At 37.8% G+C, this 27,012-nt stretch overlaps 1 protein-coding gene across 2 annotated transcripts; it reads left to right on the forward strand.

The window, feature by feature from the left end:
• TOLLIP (toll interacting protein) lies at window positions 1-27,012 on the forward strand. Of its 2 annotated transcripts, none has more exons than XM_082760652.1 (6): window positions 1-143; window positions 8,724-8,873; window positions 11,267-11,449; window positions 12,753-12,905; window positions 14,125-14,215; window positions 23,479-27,012. In XM_082760652.1, exons 1-6 carry the CDS (start codon window positions 111-113, stop codon window positions 23,691-23,693), a joined length of 825 nt encoding a protein of 274 aa, XP_082616778.1. In that variant the 5' UTR covers window positions 1-110; the 3' UTR covers window positions 23,694-27,012. The 2 variants fall into 2 exon arrangements, with proteins under 2 accessions (XP_082616778.1, XP_082616779.1); XM_082760653.1 differs by lacking the exon at window positions 1-143 and adding an exon at window positions 216-370.

Below are 27,012 nucleotides of genomic sequence, written 5' to 3' on the forward strand. Positions count from 1 at the left end.
GGCCGCTCTGGAAAGGGCCAGAAGGGGCGGGGCTGGGTCAGGTGACGCGGGCGCCTCGCGCTGGGGCCGTTGGAGCCGTAACGGCTGCGCCCGGGCCTGAGGGAGGCGCCATGGCCACCACCGTCAGCACCCAGCGGGGCCCGGTGAGTGCCGCCCGGGGCCTGCCCCGGCGCCTTCCCTTCCCCGGTCCCCGGCGGAGGGCAGAAAGGAGCCCCCCGGCCTTCTCCCGGCCGCCGCCGCGAGGCTAGGCGCGGCCGCTGAGCGCCCTGCCCGGCGGCGAGGCTGTGGGGACGGGGGGAGCTCCGGGGGGCTCGCTGCTCTCGGGCCGGGCAGGCTCAGGCAGCCGTCTGTGAAAGCTGTGGGGTGAAAGGTGCTGAAAGGGGCGCCCGGGGGTGGTGTGCGGCCGCGGGGGGAAGGCAGCTGAGCAGTCCGGTCTAACAGTCTTGTGGGAGCTCGTGCTGAGGGTTAATGGGGAATGTGTAATTGCCTGGCTACGCTCTGGGATCATCTTCCCTTATGCCAGGTTGTTGTGTGGTGTGGTGTGTAACTTCGGTGGTATAACATCTTTCTACACGTGTGCTGTTTCTCTCTGGAAGGGTCTGGTAGTAATGGGCAGCATGATATTGCTCTGCAGGTGAAGTAAGATTTTTTTTCCCCCCTTAATTAATTTACATTTCTGTTTTTTGTTTCTTTTAAACGGCTACTTTATTTGCTTTGCCGAGAGACCAGAGGACTGCATTATTAAATTACTAATCCTGAAAAACTGAATCTCTGTTATTATCTTATGGCAGTAATGTTATGTGAGCCTCTATTTATTAAAATGCCTTACTTGTCATGTTTTCGAGAATGGATTCCTTTTTCGCTTGGTTTTAATCATAGTTTCGTTGTCAAGATAAAAGTTTTCAGTGAGGAATTAAGGTAAAAAGTGTGAATTAAGACTTCTGCTATCTCTTTGTGATGTTTTGAAAAGATAACAGCTGTTCTGTCTGAATCTGATAAATTAGGTAGCCTCTATCCCCAGAGGCTTGGTGTGAGTTTATTGCTTGATTAAACCAAATACATTCTTTCAGTATGTGACATATTTTATTAAATATAGAGACAAGTGACAAAATAGAGTTTATTTCTAGGTATCCCTTAGCTGATGTTTGGAAAAAGTGGGAGAGACAGAAGGGAACTGGTGCTTGAAGAGGATCCACAGGGACTGGTAACAAACAGAGATGTGGCTGAAGCTGATCAGTGGGCCTGGCTGCAGTCCTAACCTGCTGAGAGGTGACACTGTGCAGGTGCTCTCTGGAATGGGAAGATATTTCTTTCCAAGAAGAGTTTTAATTTCATGAGGTGCTAAACACCTTGTTGATATTCAGTGCAGCACTTTAATCTCTGCTTGTTTTAGCTCGTTCAAATCCTCTTGGGTTGAGAAGATTTTAATGAGAACTTTCTTGGACTTGGCTATTATCTTGCAGTTTGAAGATCAAAATTTCCTAGACTTCATTAAGTGTTGTAAAGGAAATGTGTTTCAACATCTAGGATGTTATGCTGGATGTCATGTCTTACAATTACACAGGTAGTCCTATAGGTTCTTTTGACAGTATTCTGTTACTTAAAATTGATTTCTACCTGGCAGGTAGAAAGGTGTACGTGGGTTTGTTTTGTATAGCCTTGGCTTTCTCTTTTTTTCCTTATGTACTCCCCACATTGTGCATGCTTTTCTTCTTTGTCTTAAGCACTTCAGAGATTTGAATGCTTTCAAATGAATGATTATATTATATAGTATTGGAAAACTGACATTCATAGATGAGAATGCTGATCCAGTATGTAACACACCTTGCTTAATTTGCTCTAGAGCAAGAGATAGAATTCTGCTTATTTCTATATATACAACTGCATTACAAATGAATAGCCACTAAATGGTGCTAAAGGATAGAGAAACAATTTTTTCTTCAGGGCTGCAGAGAGCAGTTCTCATGTCTCTTTCATTTTGAACAGACAAGAAAATATTCAAGGTTGTTCCAGTTTCATGCAGATAAGAAAACAAAGTATGCTGCTATACTGTTGCCAGTCTTGTTTTTATACCTATGCTTTCTGGTTCGTGACTATGCTTCTTTGAGTAATTAAAAATTCTGTTTGACCTTGAGTTTTTGAGATGTAAGAGAACTGGAATTCTGTCTGCTAATGGTAGATATTCTGATAGAACATAGATTTATGGTCAGGATGTTAAGAGATTAGTGTGAATTCATGTTTTGTGTTATTTTTGAGAACAAAACAGCTTTTGAAATCTAAACTACAGCTGAATACAGAAGGGCTGCTAAATGATACGTTTTCCAAGTGAGGGATATTGCTAAAAAGTCTGGTCAGCCTTCAGGTTAAGTCTCAACTTTGAGACATCAAGACCTCGTATTTGTGATATGTCAGCTAGCCTAGCACAGCCAAAATGGATGACTGTGATTATTCATAATGCTGGCAAGTGCCAGATCCTCCAAAATTTAGATCAAGTGCCAAGCTAGGCTACTTTGATTTCTGCTCCTGTGGTTTCCCTAATAATCAGTGCTTCCATGATTGGAAATTTTATAATGAGCAGCTTGTATGTGCGATTAGCTCTCTTTCCTTGTTCTAATACTGCAATTTAACTACATAAGCCTTGTCATCTCTGATTTTACTTGGTTTTGTTTTGAAATGTAGCTCAAGAATGCAGTAAACACTTCCTGAATTTGAGATGTCAGTAGACATTAATTTTATCTTCACTTTGTAACTCATTTTTGAATATAACAGTTCCTGTCGTACTTAGCCTTCAAATCACAAAAGATTCCTATTTTGCAAATTTCTTCTTCCCTGAAACCACATCAGTCTTTTTCTTTGTTAATGGCTGTGCTTTTGCTCTGTGGAATGTGTTTTGCAGATGTTTCAATGTAATGTCATGGACAAATTTAAATGTGCTGGGAAAAGCCAGTAGCAACAGCTTGTGGCAAAATGCTCGGTCAGGACTAAATATAGTTCGTATACTTGGTAGAAAGGGAAAAATACTGTCAAGGTGATGCCTCGTAAAGTGCTTACAGGTAGGCATAAGGAAGCAAAGGAAGGAAGTAAGTAGATTAGTCTTTCTGTTAAAAAGAAAGAATCATAAGAATGAGGTAAGAAATGTCTAGTAATTTTGTAGAAAAAATAGAAAGTGAAATTTGCTCCTACCTGTGGCTGTCCCTGCATCGCCCCATCACCCCCAAAACTTCCCCTGTTCCAGCTGGACAACTGAATTCTCTCTTCTTGCCATGTATCTACAAAGAGAACCTGGCTTCATTTTCTCAACTCCTCAGAGTTACTGGAAAGCTCCTACGAGGTACATCTGAAGATTCCTCTGCCCTAGACAAAGGGTCTGTTTTTTCCTAGCAAGTCCAGTGCTGCAGCCCTTTCTATGGGTCCAAACTGGATGCACTATTCCAGATGTGGTCTAACCAGCTGTGAATAAAGGGAAATGACTGCTTTCCACAGTTTACTGGCTAGGCTTTTGTTGATGCAGTATGGTATGCTGCTAGGTTTTGTTGTTCTGGGAATGCACTGCTCATTCACCTTTCACTTGCGCTTCCATGGGTTTCCCCCTGCTGCCCTACCAGTTGTTCTTTAGTCTGTACCAGTGCCAGGGATTTTCCTGTCCGAAGTACAGGATTTTATGGTTGTTGTTGAATTTCATGAGTTTTCGGCCAGTATCTCTCTCAGATGCTGTGGTTGCTGTGGTATCCTCAAACATACCACCATTCTCCACCAAATTTAGCATCATCCTGAAAAACTTATGAATGTACATCCTGTCCTCTGGTCACTGAAAAGAAAAAAACATTAGGCACACATGTTAGGTTTCAGACCTGTACCTGTTAGGTACACGCCTCTGAGAAACTTTGCTTTTAACCCACTCCTGGTGTCATTGACCACTGAACTTCAACTCCTGAACTTTGTAATCCGGGCAGTTTTCCCTCTGTCCAGTGGTCAACCCACGTGTGCATTGTAATAACTGAACTTTGATACTGAGATGTGGTTGGTGACCTTTTCGAAAAGCCTTTTGTGAAAATCAAGGTAAACAAACCTACTGTTCTCTACTTATTCACATGTCTACTAATTTTATGATAGAAAGCAGTCTGGTTCAACTAGGCATTTTGTACCCTTGGAAAATGTTGACTATTCCTTGTACCCTCTTTTATGGCTCTCAGAAGGACTTCTCACTCTGTGAATCTCCTGGCAACTGGAGTGAAACTGACTTGCATGTTATTTCACACATCATCCTTTCTGCCCTTTTCAAAGATGGGTACGACATTTGTCTTTCTCCAGTTATGGGGGATGACTTCTAATCTTCATGACTTTTCAAAAATGATAGAGAATAGCCTTGAAAAATAGCATCGGCTAGCTCTTTCAACACCTTTGGTTTAATCCAATCTGGTCCCAATTTTTTTCTTTAGCATGCAAAACGTAGAATAGTTCAAAATTCTCTTATTCACCCAGTTCTTCTTTCTTAAAAACAGTGAAACCATTTAAAGATAAATATGTAGAGCTTTTTTGAGTAGTTAAGGTGTTTCATAGCTCTTTAGCATGAAATTTCTCTGAAACCTACTATCAGAACTTCTGATGTCATTTGCAAGTGTAGAAACCTTAATTACATTTCTCCGAAGGTATCATGGTTCCCAAAGTCAGAGCATTTGTGCTTGTCCTTGGGCCGTGTTGCCTTTCCATTCATTATGGAGGAACTTGCATCATCAGTTATAGAGCTAGGTAAGGTGCCTGATGACTTCCCCTCCTCTTTCTTTTACCTCCAACACTTACTGCATTTTCATTTGTTCAGCCCTTTGTGGTAGCTTACTTCACAGTGGCATTGTCACCGCCTAATCTTGCATCAGAAATGGGAGTGAGAAGGAGCAGGAGGATGAGACTGACAGCCCTGTGTTAGGCTCAACAGCTGTGGAGCACCATGCTGCCTTCAGTTTGAAGGAGTGAGTTGAAATGAGTTTTTTGCACCTGCAACATTTCACACTAACAATCCTCAAAACAAGATGTTACATGGCTTTAGTAGACAGAAGGGGCAATATTTTTGTCTAGATAACTCATTTTTGATAGTAATGCTGTCAGTGAAGCTTATTAAGAAGTGGTTACTAGGCAGGCCTAGTAATTTTATGAAGAAAATTTTATGAAGGCCTGCTAAATGTCTGCTTCAGAATTGTAGTTTTGTCATGACGCTGTCATTTTTGTCTTGCTTAAAAAGAATCTAGTACAATTCAGATTGGAACATTTTATTCTGCAATTGATGGTTGAGTGGAGTTCAATTTCACATTCTTCTTTAAATGTTAAGTGTTAAAAGTGTGTTTGTTTTTAAATTGGGTATTGAGCAGGATACAAGCTTGTCTTTTATGTTCACCTTGCTTTAAAAATAAACTGTGGTTGAACTCAGGTTATACAACTCTATTTTTGATTGGGATATGGAGGTGGCAATTGCCTACTTCTAAATATTTTGAAGAGGAAAAAATTGTCTGTTTTATCTACAGATAAAGATTGTATGCTATTGGTTTGTCTCCATCTATATGGAATCAACTGATAACCAGCATGAGATCTTACTGATTAATGTATTTTCCTCCATGAGCATCTCTGCTGGGTGCTTATTTAATGTACCACTGGGACTTCTGTACCAGATCTCACTCAGAGCTGAGAATTTAAGATGGGATTGTATGTATCTCCTGTACCCCACTATTTCTCTTGAGGGGTTTGCCACTCAGATCTTTTAAGAATTTAATTACATTATCGGGTTTCAGTTTCTGGTGCCGTCTGTTTTGCAGTTCTAGGTTAAGAGTGTAGTTTTGTGTGAGATAGGTGAATGGCCTAACATCAGCTTAGATGCTGTGAGAAAGCTTTGGTCTCCCTTACAGATTTTGTCTGTCTCTTTTGGACCTCAGTGCAGAGACTGGTTTATAGTGTTTTTCACTTGTCTGACCATCATGAATGAATAAAGTTTTCCAATGTCCATGTTAGACAGTTGTACCAAATAAAATATGCTATCCTGTTTTCTGAAAAGCTGGCAGAGGCAGCTAGAACATTTGGCAATGTATTTCCAGAGCTGCAGCCACCGCTTCTGGCTATAGGAAAGCTTTATGATGCATGCTTTTAAAGATGCTAAAAATTCCAGATTTGAAAATCTCTGAATGTTGTCAAGGATTAGAGAGGACCTGCTATGTTGCAAATGCCATTCACTGCCTTTCTAATTCTGGTGCCATTTCAAATCGTTCCTAAATGGACTGTGTTTTACTTTAAATATATATAATTTTAATAATATGTATTTTAATAAGAAGGCTGCTACAGGGCCTGTCTCATTTCCAACCTAAATTAAATAAGCATTCTTTCAAGATTAGCACGGTATTTTAGCTCAGTCTATTCCCTCTTTCCACCCGTCGCCCCCCACACTTCTTAAATTTTAAGCTGCTGGTTGCTGTCTTGGTAGAAGTAACTTCTGCTCTTCTGGCTTGATTTCTTAAAGCATTCAATTTCTTTGGCTATCTGAGGAGGATTGTTTGTATGCCTGATTCAGTCCGAATTATTGTCTTCCAGGTGGGCTACCAGGATTTTACACTGTGTAGCGAATGAGGCCTCACATATATACAGTGGCATTCATTTATATCCTGTTTCTAATGATGGTAGAATGTCCTAGAAATCAGCACTAGCCTGTTTTTATCATGATAGTTATTACTCAAGCATCAATAAAGCAAATGTTTGATTGGTGGATAAAAATATTTTATGGGTAAACATATTAGTGACTGGAAAGGCTGATGAAAGTTCAGCTATCAGCTGAGGATTCATTAGTTTACATACTGGTTGTTCACACTGTTAGAGTGCTACTAAATATCAAATAAAGTTTTCTGCAAATAGCTTATTTAATAGCTTTTAATTTATTTATGGAGTTATTTTCTTCAGGAAGCAGCTATTATGAGGAATCCAAATGTCAAACTTGCCTGGTTGTGAGAAGATAACATATGAGGTGCACACTCTTTGTAAGGAATATTTTTTGTAGTTCTCTGTTCTCTCCTGAGTTATTTCCAGCACTGCCACAATGGTAATGCTTACGTAATGCCTTCAGCAAAGTGGTGTTGCATGAAAAAGGAATTTGTTGCTTTGACAAAGTAAGAGTCTAATAAACATGAGCAAAGCATTCACTTCTAAATCAGTGGTCTTAATAGATACTGTAAAACTATTTTTTAAAGTTCCCTTTAAAATGTTCACTTTCTGTAACAGTTGTTTTTTCATTGTAAGATTTTAAGACATGGGTAAGCAAAACTGATTCTCTTCCCTCCCTTGTAATAGCCTAGCAGCAGGCATTCAGTACTTCCTCCTTGGCTGCTTTGATAAACTTCCTTTCTGGCATGTAACACCTACTGTTGCCAGGATCCCTGAGGCTCTTGAACAGAAATGGCGTCTCTTGCCAAATCGCATTTCATGTGACTGTTGCTATCTCAGATACAATCTCGGCATGCAAGCGCTGTCTAATCTTCAGAAGCTATGTCCTCAGGGCCTTTTAACTTCCTAAAGTATGTTGTTCTGTGGGCATGCATTTGCCAGGTATGCAATTGAGTAATCTTGTCTGGGATAGTAACATAAGAGATTACACTGTCTTTTGTCTTGATGCAGTGGACAGTTTTGTATTAAATATGTAAGCATCTCTAGAGACAACAGAAATGAGCTTAATTATGAGTTTTCTATGCTGCTTATTATATTATACTCTATTTTAGCATGGTGATCCCTCTGAGTGTGTTTGGTGGTAGTATTCACTGAGCATTTAAAACCTAGAAACAAGCAGAGTTGTTGAATTGACAAGTAACATGTAGAAGCTTACCTTTCTTATGCCATAAACATTACATAAATGGTGATCGCTGATTCACATTACTACATGTGACAGAGTTCCCCTCCAACTTTTCTACTTAAGATTTTTCATCATTGTGCATTTCAGTGGTAAGCCAAATTTGGAATTCCTCTGTTATTGAGTATGGTGGGATTCTATCCCAAAAATTGACAGTTAGTTGCAGACTGTGTTTAACATTGGAAAATGATTAGGAGATCTTTCTGTTGAAGGATTTGATATGTAGGAAATGTTGTCTGTGTGATCTGTCTTGAGGATGACTGAAGATGACCCTTTCAAATAGTGCGTTGCACCAAGTATTTCGGAAAGATTTATGCAGCAGTTGCATCTGCTGTGGGTGTGTGTAAAAATACTGGAAACTTCATTGAGCAGTAGCTTGCATTAATGATAATGAAAGCATATTGGACCTTATCTCTATTTCAGTGCTCTTTCATACTGAAAGAGTACCATTTTGTCACGGGAATGATCAGATAGAGCAAGTGATGGATAAGTGAAATAACTGGCCGGGATTGGATGTGATGTGTGAATGGGATGTAAGACTTGGTAGACCTGACCTTTGTGTGGACTAGTTAAATGGCTAGCGGTAGAGCAGCCTGGATTCTGTATGTCCAACTCTTTTTTTTTTTCCCCCAGAGGCTTATATTGGAAATGAGTATTTTTAAAAGAGAGCATGAGTACATTTGTCATGTGAGTTGGCAGTTCTGTCATTTAACTAGTTCTTTATTCGTGCTGTCAAAACAGAGTAAAATGCTGCTGAATGTTTTTATTATGATTTTGATTTTTTTCATTCTTTCCCATTGTTCATTATGAAAGTAGGAGACATGTTTAAAGACGATTTTTTTTTTTAAAGGTATATGTTGGTGAGCTTCCTCAAGATTTTCTTCGTATCACTCCAACCCAGCAGCAACAGCAAATCCAACTGGATGCCCAAGCAGCTCAACAGCTACAGTATGGAGGACCAATGGGTACAGTAGGCAGACTCAGCATTACTGTGGTACAGGTATAAATCGTACCATATTTGTAAAACAAACTTCAATCCTTTCCCATTAATGGCCATAAAAGACTGTTGGAATTTGAGTTACTAAATTACTTGTGTATGGGAAGTGAGTTCATAACATTTTTTCTATCTTCATGTTTCTGTAAGTCAGTGCTTTTTAAAATTTTTTTCTTAGCTGTGTCATGTATGGCACAGCAATTTCCTATAAAGCTTATTATTATAGCAGATAATAAAATTAATGTTTTTCTTACAGTGAACAGATTTTTTCTAAGAACTTCGCTTAAGAAGGCTTCCTGTAGAAACACCGAGTATTGGAAGACATTAGCAATTTTGAGTCTATTGTAGGAAATTGCAGTTGGCTTACGTATTTTTCCTTAAGTGGCTGCTTTGTTCTGTCCCTGCTTTCTTTAAGGCCTTTTGCTGCTTTTTTCCAGTACTTTATGCAGGTTTTCTAATTAATTATGAGTATAGTCTTAGCTCTTTATTTTCTGCTTCCTCTTTTCTGTTATCTCCCTCTTCTGTTCTCTTGGCAGTGCTTTATTGCTGCCTTCATTATAAGCTTTCAATTTTTAAAAATGTTCTATCTTAACACAATTCTGTAATACCTACATTAGAATACCAGATGTCCCTCACGTGAACTTAACACACCTCATCTATTTACAAGTGCTGTTTTCATGTCATTTTTCTAAAAGAATACCAAAGATAGGTTTAGCCTCAAATTTTAGCATGAAGACTGGTATAGTGAGAGTATGGTTACAGCCTTAATGGTGAGGTGAGGTCCTTACTGGGGAGGAAAACCACAGGATCTCACAGGAAAAGAGGCATCATTCCTCCCTTTGTATCTTTCCGTGGTCAGTTTCCTCCTTCATAACCTATGCAAGGAAAACCCAGGCAGCTAACAGTTAGTCAGTCTCACCTCTGTGCCAGCCGAGATCATAAAGCAGATCCTCCAGGAAAATGTGCTAAGGCATGTGGAAAATAAGGAGGTGATTGATGACAGTCAACGTGGTGTCACTAACAGCAGATCGTATGGTGTCCCGAAACTGTTTTCTGTGCCTGCCCGGGAATTCATGCAAGATTGCTGCAGCAATCTTGGTTGCATATTAAGGCATGTGGTACTCTGGAGAGGAGACTTACCATGGCGTAGTTAACCTGTGGAGCACGAAAAGCTGGTTGAAGTATTTTGTATTTATTTAAATACCTGTTGATTAAGTACGTGCGTTGATTCTGCTACTAATAAACTGGAGAGAAATCAGAAAATGTTTTTTTGGAAGGTGTGTACAGCTTTTTTTCTTGAAGATACACAGGAATAGTGATAAGTTTATCTAAGCACAATTGATTATATACTCATAATCTGTCAATCTAGTAATTTAAATACTGTTTTCTTTTCGTAACACTTTATGGTAAGCTTTTTAATCTCTGGATTTAAGAGTCGAGAGAGAAGAATGATTTGGGTGCGAAATTTCCTACTTAATTGCAAAGCCCAGACTTACAAGAAACAGTGTGAGATATTTCTCACCAGCAATAATATTTGAATTATTGAACTAGTGTGTGACCTGAATGAGTAAAGGGCCTTCCAGGATGGGGTTACACCTGTTATGACTATATCTGTTGCAAGTCTCAACTGTTTGAACTCCTTAGATCTCCTACTGGTGGGAGACATAGGCACCACTTTGTCACTTTTCTTTCTGTAACAAAAAAAAAAAGGTTACTTACACAAGCCAAAAATGCGTCAAATTTTCATTTCTACTTTGGCGCACCTATGCAGCAGCACTCAGTGTTGTCTTTAGGACTATTATCAACTTTTTTTTTCCCCGGTTTCTCTGTTACAGCAAAGGTAAGTTAGATATCTTCTGATTATTTACTGCATCTGTCTTTATAGTAGCTTAGAACTTAATTTGCCCACTGAACTAAGTAATATCAATTGCACACATCAGATCATTTTTTCTCTGACAAGAATAAGTAACTAGATTTTACCTGAGTTGAATTGATGTTGTGAAGAAAACCTTCTGATATTCTTGAAGCTTCTCTATTTCTGTATTTCATCCTTTAAAAGTACTTCAGGTGAAGAGGATAGGTTACCTATCACACGAAACTTGTAACTGCATATTGGATAGCAGAAACCAAGGCAAAAATTGATCTTTCCTTATAATTGTGCATCTGTTGTTTTTTGTTTAGTTATGGTGAAGATGTTTAAGTTACGTAAGTGTTTTCTACAGCAGACAGTTTGAAAGAAGAATCTCTTTTTAAAGATTCTCTTAAAGGACTCTCCCCTGTTGTCATTACAATTCATTATTGTCCTTTGTTTTGTCCTCTGATTCTCTTTATAAAGTAATAATAGTTACTTCACAAGTTAGTGTAAACATTATGCACTTAAAGGTTCTTTTCTCTTTCAGGCAAAATTGGCAAAGAACTATGGAATGACCCGCATGGATCCATATTGTCGAATACGTCTAGGGTATGCTGTGTATGAAACCCCCACAGCACATAATGGAGCCAAGAACCCCCGCTGGAACAAAGTTATTCAGTGCACTGTACCCCCGGGTGTGGATTCTTTTTACCTAGAGATATTTGATGAGGTCAGAATGAGTATATTTAATCTTCTTCATCCCCTCTTTGGGTTGAGGTTTGGGTAGAATCTTGGAAGGTAGGATTGAGTTAGCAAAGGCTGTTTCTTAGCTGTGCTCTCTGGGAAGTGATGCAGGTTTATCAGAATCCCAAGATAGCAATGTGCAAGCCTTTGCTCTGCCCCAAGAATGTCACAGCTTTGTAGCTGATAAGGGGTAGCTGAATATTAGTTCCTTTTCACTATCAAAATGTGCTGTAGCCTTATATTCTGTAATGTTCCTGTTAAATAGCATGTTTATACGATGCTGGTTTAGCCAAAAAATTTCATTTTTATTCTAACCCAGGAAGAGCTTATATGCAAGCTCATAAATGCTAATAAATCAGTCCTTTATATAAGGTGTAGTCACTAGAATTTATTAGTAGAAACATAACTTAAATCTGGGAAGGAAATTCAGGCCAGTATGGTAAGCTCATGTAGGCTCTTGCATATGTTTTACTTAACATACAGTGTTAATAAATTCCTACCTTGTGAACAGTTTGATTTTTTTTTTTTTTTTTAGAGATTAAGTACATCTGATTAACAGCTCAGTTAGGTAATCTGCTCTACAAAGGTTACCTAGAAGAGTAGTACTATCTTGAATTCTAGTACGTTCTTCTGCTAGATGTTACTATTGGCAGCAGGGAATATGTGCTGCCTCCTCAGTTGTTCCAGTTCAGGGTATTGACTTAGATTTAGCACAAATGTGCCTTCTCTGATAATCTAAGAGGCTATGACTTGGTTGAAGTTTGTTTCATTGCTGCAGCAGGGGGTGGCACATCATTCCTTTTATCTGCTCTTGAATCACTGGAGTTCACAGCCTATTTTAACAGTGTAAGCAGGAGCTGATTCTTAGTAGTATGTTGACTACTCACAAGTGATTATTATTTACAGATACAGGCCTGTTTACATACCTTCTGCCTTACAGGTAGAACCTTCTGCATTCTGGCTGATTAATCAGATGGAGACTTGAAATACTATGTAAAGTATTTCTGTGTCTGTTGTTTGCTTTATGTCAATTCAGGCAAGGGAAAAAAAAAAAGGTTTTGATGCTGTTCCTCACAGTATCCTTCTGGACAAAATGTCCAGCATAGAGCTAGACAAATACATGATGCAATGGGCAAACAATTGGCTGACGGGTCAGACTCAAAGGCTTCTAGTAAATGGAATTACATCAGGCTGGTGGCCAGTCACTGATTCCCCAGGGCTCCATTTTGGTGCCAGTTCTCTTCAGTGTTTTTAGAAATGATCTGGACACCATTTTGTTTTCCTTTCAGCGAGCCTTTTCAATGGATGACCGCATTGCTTGGACACACATTACAATTCCTGAGTCTCTGAAACAAGGAAATGTGGAGGACGAATGGTATAGCCTGAGTGGAAGGCAGGGTGATGACAAAGAAGGAATGATTAATCTGGTGATGTCATACACGGTAAGATAAGTTAGGGGTGAGAAGAAGAAGGGTTACAGAAGGGAGTATTTGAGGTTAAAGTAGAAGTGTTTCCATTGTATTTTACTATTCTTTTTGTGTGCATGTGTTAGTGTTTAAAATAATTATACTTACCTTGAGGAAGAGCAGACAAAAATACTAGTTAAGGCAGTACTTCCTTGGTGAGGTGGTAAATGAATACTTATTTGGTTTTGTAGTTATTAAAACATTAAGATAATTTGTGTTCCTGCCCTTAAATACTTAGAAAGACATGTCAATTTAAAAGAAAAACTACTGACAACTCTTCTGTCTTAAGTCTTTCTGGAAAGTTTGATGACTGCAATTTTTACTTCCATTCTTGTTCATTTGGTCTTGAACTATTAACTTATTCTTATCCATTTAGTAGCTCCTGTGCTGTTCTCTAGCCTGTCATCTTTGGCATAAGTAGTTGTTGGATAGCATGGTCACCCCTGAATGCTTCCTACTATGCTTGCACATGATCAGAAGTTCCAGGTTGCTGCTGAGTGCACAAGAGCAAACAGGTGCTGTTCAAGATTCACATTTGGCCCCAGAGCTGAACGGTTTTTCCCTTCATTCGTAGGATAAAGGATTTTTTTCTATTAACCTTTAAAACTATCTGCAAGTGAATGTGCTACACAGGGAATCTGACCTGCTCATATTGTCCAGGATCAAAGTGAACAGGAATTGTGGTAGTAAAAGGGGATATACTTGAACTGATACTTTATTTGAAGTACTAGTTTACCTCAAAATTGATTTGAACTAGTATTTGCTTCTCGAAGCATTCTATCACTCTTAATGAAATTCAGTTTTGCCTTAAGTTTTCATTTGATGAATACAGCATATGCTTTATTCTTGTGAAATAAGAAAACCGATAAAGCCATATTAAAAATTTGCTTCAGGAATAAATTTTCAGTGGCTAGTTTTATCAAGCTGCTGTGAAGGGATAGTTTGATATGATGTGCTTATGCTGATTTACACTCAGATCTTTTGTAAATTAAAGGGACTGTAATTAATTTGCTAGAGAATTTGCTTTCTATAGATTTAGGTAGGCCTTACTACAGTTATATTGAAAGTCTGTATTTCATAGTCAGTATCACAGTATGGCATTTGTTAAACACTGTTTTAGTTGCTGTTCTAGTCATGTTGCCCCCTACCCCCCTCCAAAGTTGTTCTAATGTCTGTTGTGTTTTTCTTTGTCAAGTCTTTGCCAGCAGCCATGATGATGCAGCCCCAGCCAGTGGTCCTGATGCCTACTGTATACCAGCAAGGAGTGGGATACGTGCCTATAGCAGGTATGTTTTTTTCATAGAAGACTCTTAAATCTTCCAGATAAAGGGTTTTACAGAGATAGGTACCAAACTTCTATTGTTTTCCAGGATGTAAGGGGAAGCTATAAAAGCTATAAACTTTGACCATTTTTTCTATGGTATTTTTTGTGAGAAAAGCAAGTGAATTAAGTATAGGTCTGATTTCAGTCTTGTACCTTCTTTAAGAGAGCTGCATAAGTTTGGCTAAATGGATTAAAATAGCAATAGAATCAGAACAAGTAGCTTGAAGGCTGCTCTTTCTGCATATATAGTTTAGATTTATTGGTCATTGCATACCTAAGTATCTGGCAGACCACACTGTAATATGTTGTGTGCTTTTAAATGCTGGCAATCCAGGTGAGAAACTGCTTAGGCTTCAGAAAGTGCACCAAATGATTTCTGCTGTCAGAACTGCAGCTTAAATAGACAATGAAGGATCATCCTTCTGTGGTCTTTGAAGTTACTCTGTTGGAAACTTGCTACGCAGCACATGAGCTTTGTAGCATTCTGAATTAGAAATGTTAGGGAGCTCTGAGATGTGGAAATACGTCAAGGCAAGCTAAAGCAGATGTCACTTGTCTTGGTCTGTGCAAATTAAGTTGTGGACTTCAATAGAAAGATATGTTAACTTCAGGTTTTGTAATTTTTCTGTCAAAGATGAGAAGCTTAAAGTATATAGATAACCATGTGTTTGTCTTACCCAGGTAAAAGGTAAGTAAAGTTAATTTTTTTCTATTTTACTTAGAGCCCTTAAAAGATCCAGTTTGTACATGAATTCAGCAGGATACATACTTCTAAGTGTACTGGGTCTGGCTGGAATGTTAACTTTCCCGGCAGCAGCCCATACAGTGCCGTACTCTGTACTTGTAGCTGGAACAGCAGTGTTATCACACCAGTGTTGTGTCTACTGCTGAGCAGCAGTGGCACAGCGTTGGGCTTTTCTCTAACCCTCCTAGGGGGTGGGCAAAAAAGTGAGGAGAGAAACATCACTAGGGCAGCTGACCTAAACCAATCAAAGGGATATTCCATACCATGTGGTGTCACACTCAGCAATAAAAGGTGGAAACAGGAAGAAGAGGGGAGGGGTGGGCTCTCGTTGAGAAGACGTCGGTCCTCCTCTCGAACACCGGCTGCGTGCGTTGAGGCCTTGCTTCAAGGACGTGGTCAATCATCGCTCATTTGTGGGAAGTAGAGAGTAATTTCTTTCCTCTGCACTTCCATATAGCTTTCATTTATTTTGTTTGTTTGTTTTCCTCCCTTTTCCCCTTTCCCTTTTATTTTCCCCTTAGTTAAATTGTTTAGTTCATGGTAGTCTTTATTTAATTATTATAATTATTTCCCTTTAATTAAATTATCCTTATCTCAACCCGTGAGTTGTTCTTTGCTTTACTTCTCCCCCTCCTTATCTAAAGGAGGGGGAGTGAGAGAGCGGTTGTGGGGTTTAGCTGCCCAGCACAGTAAAACCACCACACTAAGAGAAAACAATCTTGTAATCAGTATATTTTGAGTTTCTTTTCATACATTTATATGAATGAGTGATAGTGTATGGGACACAGATCTGACACAACAGATTTCTTTTTTCTAGAGTCAATCCCTGATTAGAGAGAATGAAGTTTAAATTCAAAAGCAAACCTCCACAATAACTTAAGGAATAATAATGCCTGTTTCATTTTCAGAGTTAAATTAAAGCAAAACACAGAAAGGTTTTGCTATATGCTTTACTCCCTGATGTAAAACACGCAATATGCTTCATTTAATGTGTTTTCATCTCTATAGTTTAATTCTCAGGAGTTGTCTTTCTTGGCCAATAGTCTAAATTAGTGTGTGTATCCTGTAGAATGCTTCTGTTGTGGTAAGCCAGACTCCTGTGTAGTGTTTTTGTGTTTGAATTAGGTGCTGCATCTTTTTACTTCTAGCTTCACCCCATCCCTATACACTGAAACAGTGAACTTGAAACTTAGTATCTTGTGTGTGGTTAAATGAAAATTAATCACTGGGGTGGTACCTATAGTAATATAATAGAACTACAGGATTTCTTTAACAGATGAAACCAACAATATTAACGTAGCAAAATTACTGGGCTAGTCAGACTGTGCTCAGTGAAAATGAAGCAGAGACCAGTTTCAGATATAACTGAAACTGGACATCCAGCTGAAGAGGTAAAAACTGAAACTCAGTTGTGTATCTTGGTGTTCTGTAAGTTTGTGTTGGCCTTGACTATTTTCAGGTATACTTTATTAAATTGTCTTGGACAAGTGAACAGACAACTTATGTTTAGTGCATGTGATTGATAAAAGGTCAGGTGTTACATATGAATGTTATCTTTATGTAGCAGTCATATTGATGTGTATATTGGAGTATTTCCCTTCTGCAAAGATGCAGCGTATTTGATTCAGTTACTGTTATGATAACCTTTATTAAAAATTCTTCCTGATTCTGTAACTCGTATTTTTAAAACGTTGTGAAGTCCCATCACTCCATTAGAACTTCTCTTTATTCTGAGAAAACTTGAAAGTATTTCCTTAATTTCATAAATGCCAAACTAACTTATTATAAGCCACCCTTGGTCAAGTTAGATTTTCTGTATTTTTGATAAAAATTTGAATATTACTGTGCTTTGTGTTTGCTGTTCCAGAATTTCTGTGGGCACCATGAAAATTTCTCAAAGCACTGTGAGTTTTTAAAGCTTTTGCCTGTTCGCTAATCTAATGACCCACTCATAATTATAAAATCTAATATAAATAAAAAACTAATAAAGGTAATTTCAAATGGTAAATGGAACTGACAGCACATCTTGGAAGACATGAAATATTGTCACAGTGTTTTCTGTGTACTAAACTAGATGTTCCCCCTGGATTCTGCGAACTCTTTCAGGAAGATGTTTGTATCCGTGTAAACAACTGGCCTCTGACAAGCTGAGTTGACTGTATCTTCTGGGGAAATTCTTGGTATACTTTGGAATATTGTACAGGGATTTCTCTCTTTTTAAGACTGATTACTTAAAGAAGGGCAGCGGTAGGATATCAGTATATGCCACAGGAATATATTTACCTTCCCATCTTTTCAGTTCCATTTTTTAGCCTATCCACTTAAATGAGCATAGTCAATAAGCAAGGTCTGTTTCTTTCCTTGAGATAAGTGGAAGAGCAGTGCTGAATGTAGCCTATTGCATCTGAAACGGAGAGGATTCTGTTGGTGGGCAAGACAGAATCTAAATCTTGTCTAAGATGAAAAATAAATTCAGTGGGTGGACTGGAATGCTTATCCAGAACAGTGTAACACTGATTCGTGGAAACTGTCCAAAATAATTGAGCTTTACAGTGAGACAGTGTTAAGTCAAATTTAGCTGTGTCATGAAGGCCAAACTGTGTTTTTTTCTGCGGGTAACAGAATATTCTGTTCAGAACTTTGCATACGTAATAACTAATCTTCTAATTAAAGTGAAAGCAACTGATTTTACTTACACTCCTCTCTATCATACAAATGGAGGTGAATAGTAGCAGCAAGCAGTTAGATGCTGTGTTAAGCAGATGAGGCTTGAAACGCTGGCACAAATAACGTGTTGGTCTTTACCCCACATTTTATGGTAGGGATGAGATTGTGGTGAAAGCAGAAATGACCTTGCAATATTCTTGTATGGTGTTAATTCATTTTGAAAATTTTAAAAATTAAAAACTCTGATGATGCTAGTTGCTACAAGCTATAGTTGTCATGGATGATATCTTTGGGATGGGTTCGGGAAAACCTGAACTTCTGTTTCAATCTTCTAAAAGTTGGCTTTCTCTATACTCTTCTAGTTGCTTTTTCTAAAGTTTAGTGGATTTAGCACTGTAGAATAATACATAGTGGCATGCTGGTTGCTTACAGTCCAAGCTGATCTGTGATAGGATGTAAAAGGCATGAAAAAAGCTGAGTGAAGTTGGTTCAATGAACCTGTATTTCTCGTGTTTTGTTTTGTTTTGTTTTCCCCATGGGATACATAGCAAATGTGTCTGCACATGACTTAAAAACACCTGCATAAGAACTAGGTTTAAAAAAAAGTTCAAGAGTCCAGCGTATCAGTTCTGCTGAGGTAAACTTGTACCTCTATGTAAATTACGCCTTTAGGTGTCAGTACTGGGTTTCATGAGTTAGTTTATGGTGGTGTTGATATGTTAGAACACTGTGGATATATGTTGTCCTTTTTGGACTATAAAATATAATCCTTGCTAAAACACCTATTAGCTTATTTTAATTTTCTGTTCCCTCTAATTGCTATTTCTATAAAAATAGCACACTGAGAAGCTTGTTCAGAGTGCTGAAGCAAATTAGTTGTGGGACTTGAATCCCTAGCAGCATTTTGTTTTGATATTAGGTAATTGAGTTTTTACGCAGTTACCTCAGTTTATCCAACTTTCACATTTAGAAACTGAACGGTTCATTTTCTTTTAAAAATAGATTAATATTTCTTTCCCGTGTCTTATTCCTTTTCCCTCGTCCCTTCATTTCCACCTGTCTATAGGGCTTGAGTACTTTGCTTTGGGTAAGTTTCCAAGCTCTTTTCTCACTCCCATCCTCATTGACCTAAGTCTTTGCATGAATTCATGTAGGCAGCTTTATGTTACAGCAGACTGTATCACAAGGTACTGCCACTTGGATGTCACAATAGAATAACTTAATGCATCTCTTGAAATTGTGTCTGTTCAGTATCAAGCTGTAAGGCTTAAAGCAATTGGTGATAGTGTTGATGGATAAGATGTGATGATTCTTATGAAATTTTTTGATGCCTGTGGGTAATTTTAAGTGACAGTACTGCTTTCTTGGAAGACAGACACTAATCTTGCAGTTGTTCTGCTACTGCAAGATCTGGGAGAAGGAGGTAATGTCGTGACTTCTTGTAAACTTGAAAGTGAAGAACTCAGCTCTGCAATGACGTTCTGACAGGACTGCCTGTCAGTTACCTTCTGTTATTCTTCAAATGAGCTTTTTTTTCTAAAAACAGTAAAAATTTTTTATCAGTATGCATCTTTCATACACATCTGTTTTAGATTCATGTGAAGTTAAGCATTTGATATGATTTTGAATGAACTCTAAAGGTGAATTATGTTACAGAAAATCAAATTTTCTTCAATTAGGCTTGCTTTACTATGACACATCTGACTGAATTGTGCAAAGATATTGTGACATCCTTCAATACAAGCACTGGTGTTCAATCAAGTATGTTCAGAAAATTCTAGAACTATGTCTTGCGAAATGTAACGTCATTTCTTGATGCTCTGAATTTCAGAAGAATACTGTAAACACAACTGGTGTGGCTATTGCAGTGTATTTAGTTTCATCAGAGGAGTGGAATTGTAAAAATTCTGTGGGTCCATACTCTTCATTTTACCTGGCAGGTTGTGAAGAAGAAACACTATGGATGCCATCATCTTTTTTAAAGTTTTAGAAATGTTTTTTTTTTTTTTTTTTCTGAAACAAGTATCATTAAGTCATGTTTGAATATGATTTTAAAAAAAAAAAAAAGTGGTGCCGATTTGTTTAAATTAACTTGTTTTGAGGAGGTTCCTGAGAGTTTATTTTGGAAGGATCTGTGCATGGGGCAGTAATAGTGAATTATTACATGGAGTACTTGACTGAACAACAAAATAAGTGTGTAATGCCTTGTGTGCAGGTGGAAAAAAGGACCCTGTTAAGGCTTTGATGCTTCATTGCTGCTTGTAGCAACTGACTTGCTGCTGTACATGCTCATTTCATGTATTGGAATGCCATTGCTTATGCCAGCATGTTTGCCATTGCCATTTCATTGAACTAGAAAACATTGCTCCATTCTACTGATTTATAAAACTTAGTCCCTGAGAGCAACACAGGAGAATTGGGTTCCATTTATAGAGGATGCTAATGTGGGTTAGTTTGTCTTCTACTGTTAGTGGAACGAGCTGCTTTATATGTAAGGCAGTTTTTTACTGAACATTGAAAAATCTGAAGTTTATTTTAACTATTGTCTGAATTGCGTGTGTATGTATGTTAAACAAACTTAGATGCTACATAATTTAAGTCTTGCTTACTATTTTGTAAATGAGAAATGATGGATGCTTTTAGTCTGTGGTGGGGAAAACAACAGAGAAGGGGGTGAAAAAAAGGCAAGCTACTCTTCAAATTGGTAATTTTATAGCTTGATTGTTGAGCTTCATGAAAAGTAAGAACTTACCACGGTAAATATTTATTAAATATTGCTGTGATTCCTACATTTGTATATAGCGTGAATGTAGAGAACATTAAATAATTATATTAACATAAGAGCTGAAGAAAATGGAGTTTTAAAATTGTTAATGTAGATCGATACTGAGGAGACATGTTGTCTCTAAATTCAGTTGTTCAAACTGAAAATAGTTGGTTGCCTGTGCAGATGTTTGGCCTCACAATTATTTTGCTTTGATAAAAGCAGTAAGAAAATTGTGTGACCTTCATGGTTTTTGACATTTTTGATAAGACGCTGAAACTTCATTTGTAAGCTATAGGATGCTGTGGTAGTTGAGAATCGAACTTGATGTTTCATCTGGGTTAATGCTTTAAACGGGCCTTTTTTGCAGACAGTTCTTACACAAGCCGGTAGTTGAATAATCTTTGTGTTCTGATGACTTACTGAAGAAAACTAGGAAGCTGAGGTTAAAAGTAAAGTGTAACTTGTATTGCTCTGTTCTTTCAGGTACTTTTCAACTTTATTTTTGAGGCCACACATCTTTGTTCACATTTTATACATGCCTAGATTGTTTGTAGGAAGAGTGAGGAGAGAGTTGAGTGTTGAAGCTACAGAAGAGGAAACCCGAAGTGCTGTTGGATGTGGTTGAGTAAAGAGTTGTCTTTGTAGTTTTGTTGAGGACTACTTTGTGGATTGCCTCTGAGGTACTACCATGGTCTGATTTGCCAGATGTTCAAATAATCTCAAAGTGCTAAACAGAATCCCAGGGACCATGGTTGAAATGACACATGAAGCTCTAGAGCCAAAGTGTAGGTCGTGGAAGAAAGTATATATATCCTTGGTAGGGGTGTGTTGCATATGACTGGGCAAAGATGTGGTTGCAGTGTGTGGGTAATAAAATTAGAGTGAGAGGGGGCTTGTACTTTGTTGCAATTTGAACCTTTTCAAATAGATGCAGCCTGTACCCTAGACTAAAAGCATCTAGGTTCCTTTTTTTACTTCTAATAAAGCTTGAGAAGATTACAAGAGGAATTTAAGTCAGAGAATGATTACTATGGAGACACTTTACAATTCAGTAATGCACCCCTGTATCAAGTTGGATAGGACCGAAGTCCAAACTGAAGAAAGTACATCGAGTAAAATCATAATTGCAATACACAGTCAAACTATATTCAGTTACAGTATATTGTCAACCAGAGTTGATTCAGATATGTTTAGCTGATCCAAGTAGAGTTTACAAGTAATTAATAAGATGATCAGTAAGAAAATGCAGGTAAGATAACATTTAATGGGTATTTTTATGCTTTTTTGGGGGAACCAAATATCATGTAATCTATTACTTGATTTGTTTTGCTTCTAGATGAGGATAGCAAATTGAAATTTATTGAGAAACAGTTCTGGAGTAAATGTTTTCATGATATACCATGAGCTAATTAAAACCTATGAAGATTCTAAGTCTTTGATTTAGAAACAACAACAAAAACCACTTAGGTAAACTCTAGGAGGAGTTGACAGTTGCGTAGGAAAAGCATGTAGCTTATAAATTGTGAGTCTGTGAGTGTGTAGGTCAGGATGATGTGGTCTCTGTATGTCATGTTGTCAGCAGCATTTTTGACAGTGTCATTTGCTAAAGATTCTTGTACTAAGATATGTGGTAGGAATAAAGGTTCTTTTCTGGTTTAGTAGCTATTTTGAAAATCTGCCGAACAAATGAAAATAAGCGTTGAGCGATTCCGTAATAGAGGGAGGCTGTTAGTGGGGTGTATTGTATTTTTAAAGATGAAATCAAGAGAAGGGGACTAATAGATAACGTGTCAAAATAAAACCACTTAGTTTTCTAAGTCTCTTTGACTGCAGTAGGTTGCAGAAAAATCTCATGTTACTAAGTAAATGGGACATAGTGGCATACTTCAACATTGTAATATTATGTGTAAAGATAAAAATAGGTGGTAAAAATAAAATACTTAGTGGTGCTTTTTTGATTGACTATTGCTACACATACAGATCTTTGAATTACTGTGGACTATTCCATGAAAGTATCAGGTGAATAGAGGTCAAAGTGGATAAAATGTTTGAAAGGGAGTAGAGAGCAAATGTGAAGACTTTATTGTGCTGAGTTATGAATTGGTGCCATGTTTGCATCTAGATGCAGGTAGTTCTTCTTTCCCTATTTTAAAAACAATAAGGCAGAACTAAAGTAATGCATAGAATGTGGGACTAAGATAATCAGGGCTGGCTTTTAGTGAAATAGGCTATTTTCAGCAATTAAAAATCCTCTAAATGTACTACTATACTTGGTTTCAGTTCTATAAAAACAAGTGGTAGTTTTTCAGCAACAGATCTAGTCTGAACTAGTGGTAGAACTTTTCAAGTGATGAAAAGGGTCTTTTGTCTAATAATTCTTTTTAATCAGAATTCAAAACCCCATTTTCTAAAACTGTCTTTCTAAACCAACAGTGCTTTAATTTCACATAGCAATAAAGTGCATGAAAAATGTCACATTTGCACTCTGGCAGAGGGACAGGGAAAACAGTGTGCACCCCTATGGGTGTAAGAGGGATTGCTTTTTTGCTACTTTGTGACTTTGCAGGCTTTACTAGATGGAACTTCAACCAGGAAAAAATGTTTGCTTAAGATTTGTTCCTGAATATGGTCCAATCTCTTAGCGGACCTAACTTCCTCCAACAGAGATTGCATTCAATGAATGTCTACTTATCAGTCATGTATAATGCTGAAGTAAAAATACCTTGCTCATCACACCACAGGACCTAAATATGTTTAGGGTTTGGTTAGTGATTCATGTATAAACCTGGTTAATACAGGTTGTATCTAATTTTGAGCTGTACCTGTTACCATATTGCTTTTGGAACGTAACTTGGGCAGAGGTCCAGTTCTAGAAAAATGTGTTCTGATTGCAACAGTCTTTGAAATCTCTTTTCCAGAGTAGATGAAAAAATAAATAAATGCTGAAGTTGGTGGGTTAGTGGGGAGGGATGAGCCACTTTCTTCTTCAGAATCATTAATTTTCCTCACATGCTTGTGTTGTATTTTTTTTTTTGTGTGTGTGCAGGGATGCCTGCAGTCTGCAATCCAGACATGATACCTGTGGCAATACCACCTCCTGCAGTCAACCCTCAGCACCTGTGTAATGAAGAGGACCTGAAGTCTATCCAGGACATGTTTCCCAACATGGACAGAGAAGTTATCCGCTCAGTGCTAGAAGCTCAGAGGGGGAACAAGAATGCAGCTATCAACTCCTTGCTTCAGATGGCTGAAGAATCATAGATCCCCACTTCCTGCATTCTCCCTGCCCTCAATGCCACTTATTTTTACTTGCCAAGCCAGGGATTTAGCTAGAGGAAGAATTTCCTAACAGTTTTCTGTTAGTGCATCCTATGTGAAAGGTTATACCCCCTTTCGTCCTTCGACATTTGGATCTTTTCACCTTCTTTCTCTACCTGTACATACTCAGTTTAGTGTATGTCCTACAAAACAGCATTGAAGCATCTTCACTATCAGCTGTGCCCTGTGTGGCTATGTTCTGATGGGGGATAGGAAGTAATGCTGCTTTTTTTCCTTTTTCTCCCCCATTTCAAAAACTTGTTCTTAAAAAGTAATTCTATGCAGTACAGGATTTACTACTGTTTGTTAGATTGAAAAAAAATAATATTGCTTTTCCATTGAAGGGTTTGCTTTCTAAACATAACTAATTTGTTAAAGTATTCAGGTTTAATCAAGCAACCTGTTTCTGCCAGAAATTAAAAGAAAAGCCTTTTCCTTGTCCTATGGTGGTTAGTTATTGCTGTGATACATTCAACTGTTTGATTGAGCGAATTTTTTTGATTCTAATAAGCTAAATGTTTAGGTTACACTGTAGGTATTTGTAATGAGCATATTTGATATAGTCATCAAGCACCAAAGCAGTATGTTATCTGGTGTGTATTTTGGGGCTTTATCCTGCAATATAGTATGGTCATGTATCTGTAAAATCTTAACAGGTAACTTTTCAGCTTAGAAGGTCTGAACTGCTGTAGCAGAGAACAGGACAGAACCCTAATGTACTCCCACTGCGAATTGCACTCTTACTGCTACTACTTCTGCATTCCCGTGGCTATTCAAAAGGATGAGTGCAGAAGGAAAGATTTTGTACCTGGGAAATTAATGAAGCCGTAAAGAACTACTTAAGGTGTTGTCACTTATTTAAAAAAAAAAAAAAAAAAAGGAAAAATTTATGATCTGGTCATAAGGCTTCTTTCTTTGTTTCAGCAAAGTTATCATATTGTATTAGGAAAAACTATTACATTTTTTCATGTAATTTGAAATCAGAAGCATGGAAAATAGCTTCAGAATCTTTGAATGGCATTATGAGTTGCCCAGTGACTTACTTGGTTGCTGTAATCACAGAATGGCTGAGGTTGGAAGGGACCTCTGGAGGTCATCTGGTCCAACCCAATTTATTACGATTTGATGCAGATGGAAATAAATTCTTTGTGGGAGACAATGGAACATATCTGAATTAGTCTGATCCTCCAAGGAGGTTAGAGGTCGCTTGTATTTATTATTAGTGTTAATTTTTCAGATAACAGTTCATCTTGGAACTGCAGAATCTTACAGAACTCACCAGTTACACCTGTTGGTTAAGTTTCTGCAGTGTCTGTTTGTGTAGATGGTAAAGTAATGCACTTTAAGTAGTATGCACCCGTTTATTTTTTCCAGTGATGTGCAATGTTGCTGTTTTATCTTTTTAATGTTTGTGTTCGAATACTTTATACAATAGCCATACTCTTTTATATTTTCAAGAGTTGGAATGAATGTACATTTGAAATCCAGGCTCTTGAGTGATTCATGAAAACTTTAAAGCCAGGTTTGGAATAGGGAAAAGGGACCCTTATTCTCTTCTTCCCTGTACTTTGTTCCGTGTCCCACACTTAAAATATTCTTTTTCATATCTGCTGAAAAGTTTTTTCCCACCTACATTTAAGAAGCCTTTTGGTAGCACTGATGGTAGAATATGAATATTTATTTTTTTATGATTAAAAATGATACTGAAACTTTTAAAATATAGTACCAAAAATCATCCCAGTTCCTGATCTTTTAAAGCTGTCTGTTCATAATGTACAATTTTACATTTTGTTACAAATCCCCTATGGTCTTAAATTTACCTTTGAGAGCCTAAATGTCTTTATACATCCTCCCATTGTCTTTCCAATAATGAGATTCAAGGCTGCAGTTTCTTTGTGCTTTAGTAGTAGAGTCACCACATCTTGTTTATCTAAACTAAAACGGGTGTTCATCAAGAAACTAGTCTTGTACCTTCCCTGCAATCACTGTAAATTTTGTGGTTGAATAGGTGTGGAGGCATTTGGTCTTTATCTTCATAGCACAGAGACTTGTGACATCATTGATCAAGAGAGTAAATCTTGGTAAAGATCTAATGCTTAGCTGTCTCCAGGAAGAGTCCCTTGCTCTAACTTATTCAGCATGAATTGATAGGGATAGAACAATTCAGGGAAAATGTATATATTTAAATTTTTATATTAAAATGTTGGGATCTGCTATAACAGCTTTTTATAAAAGCAAGCAGTCGTGGTTCAACTTAATGGCTGGTAAATTGTACTGCGTCCTATTACAGCTCTATTTCAAGCAGAGAATTAACACCTTTCTATCCTAAAAATCAGGAGAGATATGCGAGAATGTTAGCTGGACTTATTCATGTACAAAGTTCCAGGTCTCTGAGTGAGTTGTAGCTCCTGTTCTTAGTTCTTTTTTGTTGGTATTGGTGGCTTGTTTTATGCAACTGTTATGCAAAACAGGGTTGGTATGAGTTGAAGATGGGGCATGTAGGAGCTTTATGGCCAGTAGAGGGATTTCTGCATTTTAAACTACACTTAAATATTCTGGGGATTTGTCTTGATTTAATTAAGCATTATAGCTGAAATTCTGATTTCAAGATGTTTTACTCTTTAAAAACAGAACAAAACACTGATCGTCAGTCTACTTGGCTTTTTCACATACATATCCTCTGTCAAACTGCTTGTCGTCAGGTTTGAATTGGAGAGAGATGAGAAAAGGCAGGGAGTAGTTGGTTTTTCTGGGGTCTGTGAAACGAAGGCATTGGAACCAAAAGTCTGTTTCTTGATGTAGATAAATTGTCACTCATTATGATTGTAGCTTTTGATGAAATGCGAGTGGGATAATATTGTTTGACACTGCTCTTCTGCTCAACGGCTTCAAACAGCTTGGAGCCAAAGCCAGATGTAAGACTGGCGTCTGCTAAAAGTTAATGCCTTTAGTACTAGTGTGAGTACTGCCAAGAGCCTGAACTTGCTAAAGATAGGAACATTTTTTGTCTAGCTAGATCCTTGCCGCTTTCTTCTCTACTGCTGTTTGCATCTGCTGATGGTACTGAATGTTTTTTCTCTTACAAATGTTATTGCTTATTTGGTTGATCTGTAATACTGTACAGAGGATGTTTTTTTGCTGTAATAATTCTGAAGACATTGTTTCTCTCTGTATGGAGGTCCAGTGTCCAAATGTGTTTCTTGCACTCTAGAATACAATAACTTTTTCATTCTAAATTAATAAATGTATCATCTAAATGAAA

The sequence above is a fragment of the Aythya marila genome (assembly GCF_965140915.1).
Source record: "Aythya marila genome assembly, chromosome: 5".
In the NCBI taxonomy this organism is placed as follows: domain Eukaryota; kingdom Metazoa; phylum Chordata; class Aves; order Anseriformes; family Anatidae; genus Aythya; species Aythya marila.